The sequence below is a fragment of the Bos indicus x Bos taurus genome, chromosome 14 (genome assembly GCF_003369695.1).
Source record: "Bos indicus x Bos taurus breed Angus x Brahman F1 hybrid chromosome 14, Bos_hybrid_MaternalHap_v2.0, whole genome shotgun sequence".
Lineage (NCBI taxonomy): Eukaryota > Metazoa > Chordata > Mammalia > Artiodactyla > Bovidae > Bos > Bos indicus x Bos taurus.
The window spans coordinates 73,736,011-73,751,570 of NC_040089.1; the positions used below are offsets into that span (position 1 = coordinate 73,736,011).

At 37.3% G+C, this 15,560-nt stretch overlaps 1 protein-coding gene across 2 annotated transcripts in view; it reads left to right on the plus strand.

The window, feature by feature from the left end:
- C14H8orf88 (chromosome 14 C8orf88 homolog) overlaps nucleotides 1-15,560 on the plus strand; it is a 36,645-nt gene that overhangs the window by 12,910 nt on the left and 8,175 nt on the right. Inside the window, exons 4-6 of one of the 2 annotated variants that reach the window (XM_027561591.1) lie at nucleotides 7,413-7,485; nucleotides 10,540-10,623; nucleotides 11,992-12,048. In XM_027561591.1, the coding sequence (XP_027417392.1) occupies nucleotides 7,413-7,485; nucleotides 10,540-10,619 (153 nt within the window). In that variant the 3' untranslated portion in view covers nucleotides 10,620-10,623; nucleotides 11,992-12,048. Of the gene's footprint in view, nucleotides 1-7,412; nucleotides 7,486-10,539; nucleotides 10,624-11,991; nucleotides 12,099-15,560 lie in introns of those variants that run through there. The other variant, XM_027561590.1, reaches the window with a different exon arrangement.

Consider the following 15,560-nt stretch of genomic DNA (forward strand, 5'->3'; position numbering starts at 1 on the left):
ATTTTAAAATCTTTATGTAGTCATAGTGTCAAATTTTTTTATGATTTCACTTTTTGTGTCATTGTTTATGAAGTCTTCCCTGCCCTAAGCTCAAAAGACATTTTTCCTACATATTCTTCTAAAAAGTTTAAAGTTTTGCTTTAATATTTAGGTGTATAATCTACCTGAAATTAATTTTTATATGATATAAATAAAATCAATTTTTTTCATAAAGTACAAGTCATCGAATATTCTTTCCATATAGACTTACGCCATCTTTACTGTATAAATCTTTATATAAATAGGGATTGTTTCTGGACTTTGCTTTTCCATTGGTCTATTTGTGTATCTCTGTGTCAGTACCTTGATATCTTAATTATTCTTGCTTTATATAAATTTTTAAGCCATTGTAATGTTTTGTTTAATCTATCCCAGCAGTTAAAATTTACCTACTTAATACATAAGAATATTGTATAGTATAGTAACTTTCTTTGGAACCCTTGACCTTCTTTTGAAAGCTTTATAAGTAAAAAGGAGTATGTTAATATTGCAAAACCTTATACAAAATAAATTAATTAGATTTACTTCTAAGCTTAAAATTTTGTCTGCTGCTTCAAATGTAATTCAAAAGCTACCAGAACCTATGTCAGAGATATCACATGATTTTTAATGAAGAACATTTTTTACCAACTTTTTGTATTTTTTAAACCAACTTTGTTAAGGCATAATTTACATACAGTAAAATGAATCCATTGGTTCAATGGGTTTTGACAAATAATCAATATATACCTCATGTAACCAACCCCACAATGAAACTGTAGAACATTTTCAGCTTCCCCAGAAGTGCTCTTTTATTCCTTTTCAGTCATTTACTATTTCCACTTCCATTAATCCTAGTGCTCCCTCCTGCTCCAGGCATCTGCTCATCTGCTTTCTTTAGCTATAAAGTAGTTTTGGCTGCTCTAAAATTTCATATAGATGAAATAACACAATATATTCTTTAGTGTTAGGTTTTTTGTTGTTTTTTTTTTTTTTTTGCTCAGCATAATGTTTTTGAGATTCTTCCATGTTGTAGATATTGGTAGTGATTTTCTTTTAAATTTGGAGTAGTATTCTGCTGTATGAATATAGGATAGTTTATTTATTATGATAAATATTGTGAATAATGCTCTGTGGATAGTTGTGTTCAAGTCTTTGTGTATACATACACACAATAACCAGAAGTGGAATTGATGAATCATGTTAAATCAGTTTAGAAACTGCTAAAATGTTTTCCAGAGTGATTGTACCACCAGTAGTGTATGAGTGTCCTGGTTACTTCACATCCCTGTTGACACTTGGTATAGTCAGTCTTAATTTTTAGCCATTTTAGTGTGTGAGTAGTTGTATCTCATTGTACTTTATATTTGCATTCCCCTAATGATTAATGAAATGGAGCGTTTTATCATGAGTTTATTTACCATCTGTCTTTTCTTTTCTTTTTTTCTTTCTGATAAATTATCTGATCAAATCTTTTGCATGTTTTTACTGTTTGGGTTGTATACCTTTCTTTCACTGAATCATAAATTTGTTGACATCAGTATATTGTACATGTGTGAGTTTATTTCTAAACTTCATTATGTTCTACTGATTTATAATGTGTTTTCTCCAGCTTTATTGATATATAATTGACATATAACATTGTGTAAGTTTAGGGTATAGAATGTGATGATTTGATTGATACCTGTTTATGTTGCAAAATGTTTACCACAATGAGTTTAGTTAACATATTCTTCATTTCACATAATCACTATTTTGTTGTTGTTTTTGTTGTAGTGAGAACATTAAGATTTATTCTTTTAGCAGCTTTCAAGTATTCAATGCAGTATTGTCAACTATAGCCATCTTGCTGTACACTAGATTACCTAGATTACATATCTTTAGGTCCACATCAAGCTTTACAGACTGTTGTAGCCAAGTCAGATAATGAAAATTCACTAACTTTATAGTTTTTCAGATTTATCTCCCTTATTCTGGGTCCTTAGCATTTCCACAGAAATTTTAAGTGAACCGGTAAATTTCTACCAAAAAGGCTTATTGGAATTCTGATTGTTTGAAATTAGTTTGAAAAGAATTACCATCTTAATATTGTCTTCTGATCCGTGAGCAAGACATTTCTCTCTGTGCTTTGTATTTTTCAGCATAGGGTCTTGAACTCTTGTCAAACCTATAAGCATTTTGTATTTTTTATACTATTGTAAGTGGTACTTTTTTTATAAATTTCAAATTCCACATTTTGGATGCTAGAATACAGAAATACTATTGATTTTTGTACACTGACCTTGTTTAACTCACTTTTTAGGTCTCAAAACCTTTTTGTAGTGTATTCCCTCCCATTTTTCTCTACTGTCAGAATTTTACTTAAACTTGTACTATAAATACACAGTACATTGTTACTAATTTTTGCTTTTGTAGACTATCTTTTAAAATAATTTTTTAAAATATAAGAATGAATTTTATTTTAACCTTCATTTATTCCTTTTCCAGCACTCTTAATTTTTTTATGTAAATCCATGTTTATGTCTGGCATTACCTTCCTTCTGCCTGAACAACTTCTTTTAGTCTGGTTTTTTTTTTTTTTGCTGTTATTACCTCACAAAAATTACTTGAAAACATTGACTTAACAACTCATTATTATTATCTTTCATGGGTCTGTGGCCTTAGTGGTTTCAGTGGCCATTTCTCAGTAATGTGGTTGCAGTCAGATAGGGTCTAGGCCTGGAGTGCTTTAAAGTCTTGACGGGATTGGATGGTCCGATGGCTCACTCACATGGCTGGTAGAGTTTAGCTGCCCTGGTAGACTGGAGGTAGCCCCTACAAATGGCCTCTCCAAAGGGCCTGGGCTCTTTACAGCACAATGTCTGGGCTTCAAGACTAAGGCCTGGAAACCAGCCTGTCATTTTTAGCCTGTCATTTTTAGATTGGTCTTGAGCAGTCACGGATCTTGCTCAGATTCAATGGAGAGATGAGAAAATGTCAAGAATTTGTGGCCACTTTTGATCTGTTTAAGAGTAATATGAATTTCCTTTCATCTATATTTACCAATTCAAGGCCTTTGCCCATTCTTTTTTTATAGACTCCATTGTTTTCTGGGAGCTCTTTCATACTACAGAAATTAGCTCTTCAAGAGTATTTTTCCTGTTTCGATTTTGTCTTTTTATATTGTTTATAAATCTTCCTCTTTAAATTTTCACCCTGAAATGGATGTTGATATGAATTTGTCTCTTCCTGTTCTCCTTCCTTTGTCTCAGTGGTGTGCATTTGTGTAAGATGAATGAGAGGGGCTGGAAACATTTTTGCTAGAAAAGTGGAGGCTCAGTAGAATACCTGAGCATGCAGATGGGGTATTTTACTGCAAATTGCAAAATGCCTTGCCTTGGGGGAAAAAGCCTGGTGTTTATTTTGCTTTGCTCAAGCCTATTCAGCTTTTTTCATTCCCTAAGCTAGCCAGTCAATATCACAGTAATCCAAGTCTATGCCCCAACCAGTAACGCTGAAGAAGCTGAAGTTGAATGGTTCTATGAAGACCTACAAGACCTTTTAGAACTAACACCCAAAAAAGGTGTCCTTTTCATTATAGGGGACTGGAATGCAAAAGTAGGAAGTCAAGAAACACCTGGAGTAACAGGCAAATTTGGCCTTGGAATACGAAATGAAGCAGGGCAAAGACTAATAGAGTTTTGCCAAGAAAATGCACTGGTCATAGCAAACACCCTCTTCCAACAACACAAGAGAAGACTCTATACATGGACGTCACCAGATGGTCAACACCGAAATCAGATTGATTATATTCTTTGCAGCCAAACATGGAGAAGCTCTATACAGTCAGCAAAAACAAGACCAGGGGCTGACTATGGCTCAGACCATGAACTCCTTATTGCCAAATTCAGACTGAAATTGAAGAAAGTAGGGAAAACCACTAGACGATTCAGGTATGACCTGAATCAAATCCCTTATAGTTATACAGTGGAAGTGAGAAATAGATTTAAGGGCCTAGATCTGATAGATAGAGTGCCTGATGAACTATGGAATGAGGTTCATGACATTGTACAGGAGACAGGGATCAAGACCATTCCCATAGAAAAGAAATGCAAAAAAGCAAAATGGCTGTCTGGGGAGGCCTTATAAATAGCTGTGAAAGGAAGAGAAGTGAAAAGCAAAGGAGAAAAGGAAAGATATATACATCTGAATGCAGAGTTCCAAAGAATAGCAAGAAGAGATAAGAAAGCCTTCTTCAGCAATCAATGCAAAGAAAAAGAGGAAAACAACAGAATGGGAAAGACTAGGGATCTCTTCAAGAAAATCAGAGATACCAAAGGAACATTTCATGCAAAGATGAGCTTGATAAAGGACAGAAATGGTATGGACCTAACAGAAGCAGAAGATATTAAGAAGAGATGGCAAGAATACACAGAAGAACTATACAAAAAAGATCTTCACGACCCAGATAATCACAATGGTGTGATCACTGACCTAGAGCCAGACATCCTGGAATGTGAAGTCAAGTGGGCCTTAGAAAGCATCACTACGAACAAAGCTAGTGGAAGTGATGGAATTCCAGTTGAACTATTCCAAATCCTAAAAGATGCTGCTGTGAAAGTGCTGCACTCAATATGCTAGCAAATTTGGAAAACTCAGAAGTGGCCACAGGACTGGAAAAGGTCAGTTTTCATTCCAATCCCAAAGAAAGGCAATGCCAAAGAATGCTCAAACTACCGCACAATTGCACTCATCTCACATGCTAGTAAAGTAATGCTCACAATTCTCCAAGCCAGGCTTCAGCAATATGTGAACCGTGCACTTCCTGATGTTCAAGCTGGTTTTGGAAAAGGCAGAAGAACCAGAGATCAAATTGCCAACATCCGCTGGATCATAGAAAAAGCAAGGGAGTTCCAGAAAAACATCTATTTCTGCTTTATTGACTATGCCAAAGCCTTTGACTGTGTGGATCACAATCAACTGTGGAAAATTCTGAAAGAGATGGGAATACCAGACCACCTGATCTACCTCTTGAGAAATTTGTATGCAGGTCGGGCAGCAACAGTTAGAACTGGACACGGAACAACAGACTGTTTCCAAATAGGAAAAGGAGTACGTCAAGGCTGTATATTGTCGCCCTGTTTGTTTAACTTATATGCAGAGTACATCATGAGAAACGCTGGACTGGAAGAAACACAAACTAGAATCAAGATTGCCGGGAGAAATATCAATAACCTCAGATATGCCGATGACACCACCCTTATGGCAGAAAGTGAAGAGGAACTAAAAAGCCTCTTCATGAAAGTGAAAGAGGAGAGTGAAAAAGTTGGCTTAAAGCTCAGCATTCAGAAAACGAAGATCATGGTATCCGGTCCCACCACTTCATGGGAAATAGATGGGGAAACATTGGAAACAGTGTCAGACTTTATTTTTCTGGGCTCCAAAATCACTACAAATGGTGACTGCAGCCATGAAATTAAAAGACGCTTACTCCTTGGAAGGAAAGTTATGACCAGCCTAGATAGCATATTCAAAAGCAGAGACATTACTTTGCCAACAAAGGTTTGTCTAGTCAAGGCTATGGTTTTTCCTGTGGTCATGTATGGATGTGAGAGTTGGACTGTGAAGAAGGCTGAGCGCCGAACAATTGATGTTTTTGAGCTGTGGTGTTGGAGAAGACTCTTGAGAGTCCCTTGGACTTCAAGGAGATCCAACCAGTCCATTCTGAAGGAGATCAGCCCTGGGATTTCTTTGGAAGGAATGATGCCAAAGCTGAAACTCCAGTACTTGGCCACCTCATGCAAAGAATTGACTCATTGGAAAAGACTCTGATGCTGGGAGGGATTGGGGGCAGGAGGAGAAGGGGACGACAGAGGATGAGATGGCTGCATGGCATGGCTGACTCAATGGACGTGAGTCTCAGTGAAGTCCAGGAGTTGGTGATGGACAGGGAGGCCTGGCGTGCTGCGATTCATGGGGTCGCAAAGAGTCGGACATGACTGAGCGACTGATCTGATCTGATCTGAAGCTAGCCGTTTAGTACCATGCTTTCCAGCTCAAGGCTGCTTTTCTTCAGTAAACGTACATTTTTCAGTCATCATCCAGTTCTAACTCCTATTAACCCTATAAGTATTGTTTATGCATCATTTCCTATGTAAAGCCTTTTCTGAAATTTCTAAGTCAAATTTAATGCCCCTTCCTCCCATTGCACTTTCTGCATATCTTTATTTAGAGAACTTCTCAGGTTTTATTGCAATTTAGTATTTTATTTTTCTGCCTACCTTTTAATTTGTGAGTCCTCCAAAAATGAATCCTGGGATGTCATGTTCATCTTTGTATTCCCAATACAAAGCACACTGTCAGTCATGTAATAAGCACTCTGTTTTTGACAAATGAGTGGGTTTTAAAAGTCTACTGCTACCCACTTTGTGCCTTTACAAGAATTAGAAGAGGAATAGAAAATTATACAAAAATGCAGATTTTGTTAAAATAAGATACTTTGCTGCCATCTGGAAGGAAATCTGGCATATCCATGCTGTGAGTGGTACCCCTTTAGATGCACATCGTTAGTAACTGTGTGCAGTAGCCATCAGTTTCAGAAGCTGTCTCAACTACCTCTTACCTGTATACTTTGGGATTTGTTACTAAACACTTTTTGTCTTGATTTCCCTTGCCTGTAGTATGGTGATCGTAATGCTTGCCTTATTTCCTTGTAAGACTATGACAATTAAATGAGATAAGACACTTTAGAAAATTTTAGTAGGTGTATTTTCTTAAATACTATGAAAGATTTGAAATTTTCTCCATTTTCAGTGATTAATATGTGCAGGCATGATAGAATAAATTTACTGTTTTTTGATGTTATTCAGATATGTTGACAAATACAAATTGAATACACTTAGGCTATACAACGTGGTTTGTTTTAAAGGTATCTGACCTGATGATTTAATATACATTGTGATATGATTACCAAAATCACGTTAACTAACACACACAATTTGTATGGAAACACAAAAGACCCAAATAGCCAAAGCACTCTTGAGAAAGAAAAATGGAGTTGGAGGAATTAAGCACCCTGACTTCAGACTATACTACAAAGCTGTAGTCATCAAAACAATATTGTACTGTCACAGAAACAGAAATACAAATCAGTGGGACAGGGTAGAAAGCCCAGAGATAAGCCCGGGCACCTGTAGTCAGCAAATCTGTGACAAAGGAGGCAGGACTATGCAGTGGAGAAGAGACAGTCTTCAATAAATGGTGCTGGGAAAACTGGACAGCTGCATGTAAAAGAATGAAATTATAATACTCCTAACAACATGTGCAAAAATAAACTCAAAATGGATTAAAAAGAAAGTGTTATATAAAATTTTAAAACCTTAGATAAAAAGTATATCTTTTTCTTCTATCAATAGTGTAAGACGAATGGAATGCAAGCCTTTTCTCAAGGTCTTAATGAACAACAACATCATTCTCCAGTTAAAAAAGGTAAATTTTTACCATAATTACCAACTTTCATAAAAGATTCATAGCAATCATGTAAAGTTAATATTTGCTTACCTGGAAACCTTATGTACATTAGAAATTTTATTATATTCTTTTGGTTGATTTCTGTATATTACAAATTATAGGTTTGACTGCTCTAAACAGACTATCATTACAGTGACAAGATAGAGGTTTATTTCTGTCTTTTGTAATATGTAAAATTTTAAGCTGGTATATTAATTCTGTTCTGTGAAGTGCTACTAGCCCCAGTATTAAACTGTCCTTGGTTTTACCATCTTTAATACGTGGCTTCCATCTTAATGCCGAACATGAATGCCTCTGCTCCGGCCATCACATTCTCTTTCTAGCCATCAGGTAGGAAGTAGGGAGGAAGAAGGTTCTTAAAACTATGACTCAGAAGTTGCATATATAACTTCCACTTAATGTCTCATTGGCTGGAACTTAGTCATGCTGTACAAAGCAGACTGGAAAATGTAATCTTTAGCTCTGCAACCAGCTAACTTTATCACTGAAGCAGAAAGGAAGAACTGCTCTTGGGAAAAACCAATAGTCTCTCCCACACCGGCTACTTTTTAATAAAATAAAGGTTTTTTATTAATGTAGTTTCCAAATTTTGTCAACCAATCTATATATGTAATTTACATGTAATTAAACCCTGTTAACACTTTCTTCTAGTACTTAACTTCATATTCCAAATAAAATATTTAAATTGTTTCTATATTTTTCATTTCTATATTATATTTTGACAACCTCTTTTGGAAGATGAGACTTTATATCTTCTACATCAGTCCCCTCATTTCTTCAGCCCTTCTATCTACCCCCTTTCCACCATATAGTTACTAAGTTTCAGTTAGAGTATCATCACTCTTTATATTATATATAACTGTGTAATTGCAGTAGCTTAGCTGAAAAGTGGAAAAGGCAATGGCAGCCCACTCCAGTACTCTTGCCTGGCAAATCCCATGGTAGGCTGAAGTCCATGGGGTCGCTAGGAGTCAGACATGACTGAGTGACTTCACTTTGACTTTTCGCTTTCATGCATTGGACACGGAAATGGCAACCCACTCCAGTGTTCTTGCCTGGAGAATCCCAGGGACGGGGAAGCCTGGTGGGCTGCCGTCTATGGGGTTGCAGAGTCAGACCCCACTGAAGAGACTTAGCAGCAGTAGCAGCAGCTGAGAAGTACATACCTGTTTCATAAAATCCATCCTTTTTTCTGGAGCTCATGTTCACCTTGTTTTTCTATGTAACTATTGTTAATTTTGCCCATCATTTGCTCCAGCAACTCTGCCACACTTATCTATATTTTCCTTATGGTTGGAGAAGACTCTTAAGAGTCCCTTGGACTGCAAGGAGATCCAACCAGTCTATTCTGAAGGAGATCAGCCCTGGGATTTCTTTGGAGGCAATGATGCTAAAGCTGAAACTCCAGTACTTTGGCCACCTTATGTGAAGAGTTGACTAATTGGAAAAGACTCTGATGCTGAGAGGGATTGGGGGCAGGAGGAGAAGGGGACGACAGAGGATGGACAGAGGATGAGATGGCTGGATGGCATGGCTGACTCGATGGACGTGAGTCTGAGTGAACTCTGGAAGATGGTGATGGACAGGGAGGCCTAGCGTGCTGCAATTCATAGAGCTGCAAAGAGTCGGATACGACTGAGCAACTGAACTGAACTGAACTGAAAAATGTATGAATTGTTATTTTTTCCCCTGGAGATGATTTTTCTTTTAGACTATTCCATTATCCATTTCCAGTATGGATTAATTCCTCTTCAGTACTACTATAAAGCTGTTGTCTTGGAATGAATTTTACTGTTTTTATCTGGAGACATCCTCTTTGCAATTCTTAGGTTTCTTTTTTCATCTTTTTGTCTTGAAATAAAACTCATCATTTAAGCCATTATAAACGTACAGTGTCATGCAACCATCAGTTCAGTTCAGTTGCTCAGTCATGTCTGACTCTTTGCAACCATATGGACTGCAACACTCCAGACTTCCCTGTCCATCAACTCCCGGAGTTTACTCAAACTCATGTCCGTCAAGTTGGTGATGCCATCCAACCATCTCATCCTCTGTCATCCCCTTCTCCTCCCACCTTCAATATTTCCCAGCATCAGGGTCTTTTCAAATGAATCAGTTCTTTGCATCAGATGGCCAAAGTATTGGAGTTTCAGCTTCAGCATCAGTCCTTCCAATGAATATTCAGGACTGATTTCCTTTAGGATGGACAGGTTGGCTCTCCTGGCAGTCCAAGGGACTCTCAAGAGTCTTCACCAATACCACAGTTCAAGAGCATCAATTCTTCAGCGCTCAGCTTTCTTTATGGTCCAACTCATCACATCCATACATGACTACTGGAAAAACCATAGCCTTGACTAGACGGACTTTTTATTGGCAAAATAATGTCTCTGCTTTTTAATATGCTGTCTAGGTTGGTCATAGCTTTTCTTCCAAGTAGCAAATGTCTTTTAATTTCATGGCTGCAGTCACCATCAGCAGTGTTTTTGGAGCCCCCCAAAATAAAGTCTGTCACTGTTTTCATTGTTTCCCCATCTATTTGCCATGAAGTGATGGGACTGGATGCCATGATCTTAGTTTTTTGAAAATTGAGTTTTAAGCCAAGTTTTTTTAAGGACAGACTTTTTGGCACAGTGGGGGAAGGAGAGGGTCGAATGATGTAAGAGAGTAGCATTGAAACATATACCATATGTATATGTTACCATATGTAAAATAGATAGCCAGTGGGAACGTGCTGTATGATGCAGGGAACCCAGCGCCCATGATCAGTGACAACCTACAGGTGTGGGATGGGGATGGAGTTGGGAAGGAGGTTTAAGAGGGAGGGGACATATGTATACTTCCAGCTGATTCATGTTGATATATGGCTGAAACCATCACAATATTGTAACATAATTATCCTCCAGTTTAAGACCACAAAATTTTTAAAAATGAAAAGAAAACAACTGAATACCCAAATAGATACATGAAGCAAAGTCTTGAAGGGACCAAAATGCAAGAGTTTCTTTCCCACAGATTTGATAATATCATTCTTCTGGTATATGGATGTGTTCACCCACCTGGAAACATTCCAGAGCCTGCACTTTTTTTCTTAAACAGGTTTGTTTTTAAATTTTCATTTATTTATTTTTGACTGTGCTGGGTCTTGACTGCTGCATGGGCTTTTCTCTATTTGCGGCAAGCACGGGCTACTCTCGAGTTGCAGTGCATGGGCTTCTAGTTGCGGGCCTCTCTTGTTGCTGAGCACGAGCTCTGTGGTGCACGGGCTTTAGCAGTTGTGGCTCCCGGTCTCTAGAGCACAGACTCAATAGCTGTGCACGGGCTTAGTTGCTCTGCGGGCTATGGGATCTTCCTGGATTAGGATCAGACCTACATCTGCTGCATTGATGGGTGGATTCTTTAATATTGAGCCACCAGAGAAGCCCCCAAACCTTGTAATTTGGGGATTTTTTTAGAAGCTTCATCACATAGGCACAATCTATCTTTAATTCAGTCTCCAACCCCTGTCCCCTTCAGAGGATGTAGGAGTGTGGCTGAAAGGTCCATGCTTCTCATCATTGCTTCGTCTTCCAGCTGACCAACCACTACCCATGATCCCACCAAGAATCATCTCATTAGAACAGAAGACCAAATCACCCAGAAAATTTTAAGGAATTTAGGAGCTCTATTAGGAACCCAGAGTCAAGTAACAAATATTAGAATGAAAGATGCTCTTAAGTTTTCTTATCACTTAGGAAATTACAAGGAAAAGAATCTCTGTACCAGGAACCAGAGCAGTATATATTTTTTCTATTATTTTGCAATATGGAAATCTCAGTTGCCAATCCTTTTCTGTTAGCATTTTAAAAATTACAGCTCCACTATTTCTGACCCAGTAAATGTCTAATATAGACCAAGATGGTGATAGTCTCTGATGAGAAATCTGCAGATATTTGACTCATTCTTCCCCTTAAAGTTAGGGATCCTATCTTGTAGCTTTGTCACCATTACCTCAAATAGTCCTTGATTCACAGTAGGTATACAATAGATGTTTCTTGAATTCATGTTGATTATATAAATTTTTCATAAGTTAATACAAAAATATAAAGATAGGCTTATTAGAGTTCCACTTTGGCAGGATATGAATTGCCCAATAGGTATTATGCCTGCTATATTTTATAAGATTTCTCTACTACTTGTGAATAACCAGATTAAAGAAGCCATGCATTTCCAATTTTCTGAAATTTTTCATGGTTAATTGGCTTTGTTTCCATGTAAAAGGAAAATTGAAGGCAGTAGATGTTTGTCAGAGTTTTTTCCCCTCCCTTCTCCTTTATGTAAAAACTACTTACTATTTTACAAAATAATGGACTGATAATAGACATCCAGTAAGAAATGAGTCAAAGGTGTTCTGAGAGACTGTGCTCTCAGAACAGAGAGCACAACATCTGTGTGCTCAACATTATGTTTGATGTTCCATATCTACAGAGAGAATCAAATACAGCAGAGATTTCCTGTTGAAGCTCTCAAGTGTTTCCATCTGCAGAAAAAAACCAGACTTTCTGCCTGATCATCCCATTGTACTTCAAAAACCAGTAAGTAATTTTCTAATTTTGTATCATTTTAATTCTAAATATATACTAGAGATTTTCATATTATTTTAATTCTAAAATATTTGCCTTTTAAACATTTTTAATCTTTCTAATTGTTAAATATAATTCAGAAAAGTACATAAATCTAAATATATGACCAATTATGTAACTAATTACCACTCTTGTCAAGAAATAGGATGGAATTACATTTTAGGAAATACTTTTCTGTTGAAAGGTCATGGAAGGAGATCCTGTGTTATCTTCTAAAAGTGTTATTGTTTTGTTTTTCAACTGACTTTTATAATTGATTTTACTATAGGTTGTGAGAGACACAGGAGATTTTACTATATATTATGAGATACAGGTGAAGTTTTATTTTTTACTGCATGGATATCAAGTCATCCTAGCAATATCTAGCAAAAGGATAGACCTGCCATCTATTTTTATATTTATGTGTGGTCTGTTTATGGGCTGTCTGTCCTGTTCAGTTACTTGTTTTATACAATAGGACAACATGTTCTGCAACATGACTTTGTTGTTTCTTTGCCTTTATTTTTTTTAAACATTTTATTGCCTATAGTCAATTAACATTGCTGCGTTAGTTTTAAGTGGATAGTAAAAGGACTCAGCCGTTACATATACGTGTATCCATTCTCCCGCAAACTCCCCTCCCATCCAGGCCTCCACATAACACTGAGAAGAGTTCTCTGTGCTGTACAGTAGGACCTTGTTGGTTATCCATCGTAAATAGAGCAGTGTGTACATGTCGATCCCAACTTCCCTAACCATCCCTCACCCCATCCTTATCCCACTGGCAACCATAAATTTTTCTTTGTGAGTCTGTTTCTGTTTTGTAAAGTTCATTTGTATCATTTCTTTTGGATTCATATAAGGGATGTCATATGATATTTCTTCTTCTCTGTCAGAGTTACTTCACTCAATATGACAATCTCTAGGTCCATCCGTGTCACTGCACCTGACATTATTTCATTATTTGTAATCGCTGAGAAGTAGTCCATTGTATATATGTACCACATCATCTTTATCCATTCCTCTATCAACAGACAGTTAGGTTGTTTCCATGTCTTGGCTGTTGTAAACAGTGCTGCAGTGAACATTGAGGTGCATGTATCCTTTCAGACCATGTGTCTCTCTGGATATATGCCTAGGAGTGAGACTGTAGGGTCATATGGTAGCTCTGTTGTTGCTGTTGTTCAGTTACTGAGTCATGCCTGACTCTGCAACCCCATGGATGGCAGCATGCCAGGCTTCCCTGTCATTCACCATCTTCAAGAGCTTGCTCAAACTCATGTGCATCGAGTCAGTGATGCCATCCAACTGTCTTATCCTCTCTCATCCCCTTCTCCTCCTTCCTTCAATCCTTCCCAGCATCAGCGTATTTTCTAATGAATCGGCTCTTCACATCAGGTGACCCATGTATTGGAGCTTCAACTTCAGCATCAGTCCTTCCAGTGAATATTCAGGGTTGACTTCCTTTAGCATTGACTGGCTTAATCTCCTTGCAGTCTAAGGGACTCTCAGGAGTCTTCTCCAACACCACAGTTCAAAAGCATCAATTCTTCAGCACTCAGCCTTCTTTATGGTCCGACTCTCACGTCCATACATGCTGCTGCTGCTAAGTCTCTTCAGTCGTGTCCGACTCTGTGCAACCCCATAGACAGCAGCCCACCAGGCTCCCCCGTCCCTGGGATTCTCCAGGCAAGAATACCAGAGTAGGTTGCCATTTCCTTTTCCAATGCATGAAAGTGAAAGGTAAAATTGAAGTCGCTCAGTCGTGTCCAACTTGTAGCAACCCCATGGACTGCAGCCTACCAGGCTCCTCTGTCCATGGGATTTTCCAGGCCAGAGTACTAGAGTCGGGTGCCATTGCTTTCTCCGATCCATACATGACTACTGGAAAAGCTATAGTTTTGACTATGTGGACCTTTGTTGGCAAATTAATGTCTCTGCTTTTTAATGTGCTATCTAGGTTTGTCATAGCTTTTTCTTCCAAGGAACAAGCATCTTAATTTCATGGCTGCAGTCACCATCTGCAGTGATTCTGGAGCTGAAGAAAATAAAGTCTGTCACTGTTTCCTTTGTTTCCCCATCTATTTGCCATGAAGTGATGAGACCAGATGCTACTTTTAGTCTTTTAAGGAACCTCCATACTGTTCTCCATTAGTGCTGTACCAATTTATATTCTCACCAACATTTTAGTGTGGATTTTTGATAATAGCCATTTTGACTGATGTGAAATAATCTCATTGTATTTTTGATTTGCATTTCTCTAATAACTAAGCAATGTCTATTTGTACATTTTAGAGACCCTTGTTGGGCACATTATTTGCAAATATTTTATCCCAGTCTGGGGTTGTCTTTTCACTTTGTTTATGGTTTTCTTTGCTGTGCACAACCTTTTCAGTTTAGTTAGGTCTCGTTTGTTTATATTTGTTTTTATTTCCATTATTGTGGGAGATGGAATGAAAAAGATTTCTAAGATTTATGTCAGTGAGTATTCTGCCTATATTTTCCTTTGGGAGTTTTATTCTGTCTGGTCTCACATTTAGGCCTTTAATCTATTTTGAGATTTTTTTGTGTATGTGTTAAAGAATGACCTAATTTTATTTTTTGACATGCAGCTGTCCAATTTTTCCAACATCATTTGTTGAAGAGACTGTCTTTTTACCAATGTATAGTCATCCCCTTTGCCATAGATTAATTGATCATAGGTGCATGGGTTTATTTCTGGGCTGTTATATTGATCTATTTTTCTATTTTTGTGCCAGTACCGTACTATTGTGATTACTATAGTTTTGTAATATAGTCTGAAGTCAACAGCCTGATTCCTCTAGCTCTGTTTTTCTTTCTCAAGATTGCTTTGGCCATTTGGGGTCTTTTGTGTCTCTATACAAAATTTAAGATTTTTTGTTCTAGTTCTGTGAAAAATGCCATTGGTGATTTAATAGGGATTGCATTGAATTTGTAGATTTCCTTGGGTAGTATAGTCATTTTGACGATATTGATATTTCCATTCCATGAACATGGTATATTTTTTCCTTCTGTTTGTGTCTTCAGTTTCTTTCACTGGCATCTTATAGTTTTCAGAATACAAGCCTTTGTGTCTTTAAGTAAGTTTATTCCTAAGTATTTTATGCAGTGATAAATGGGATTGTTTCTTGAATTTCTTGTTCTCATCTTTCATTGTTAGTATATAGAAGTGCAGTGGATTTCTGTGTATTAGTTTTGTAACCTGCAGGTTTATCACATTCATTGATGAGCTCTAATAGTTTTTTGGTAGAATCTTTAAGATATTCTATGTATAGTATCATGTCATCTGCAAACAGTGAAAAGTTTAACTTCTTCTTTTCCAACTTGAATTCCCTTTATTTTTCTTGTCTGATTGCTGTAACTCGAATTTCCAAAACTGTGTTGAATAAAATTGGTGAGAGTGGACATCCTTGT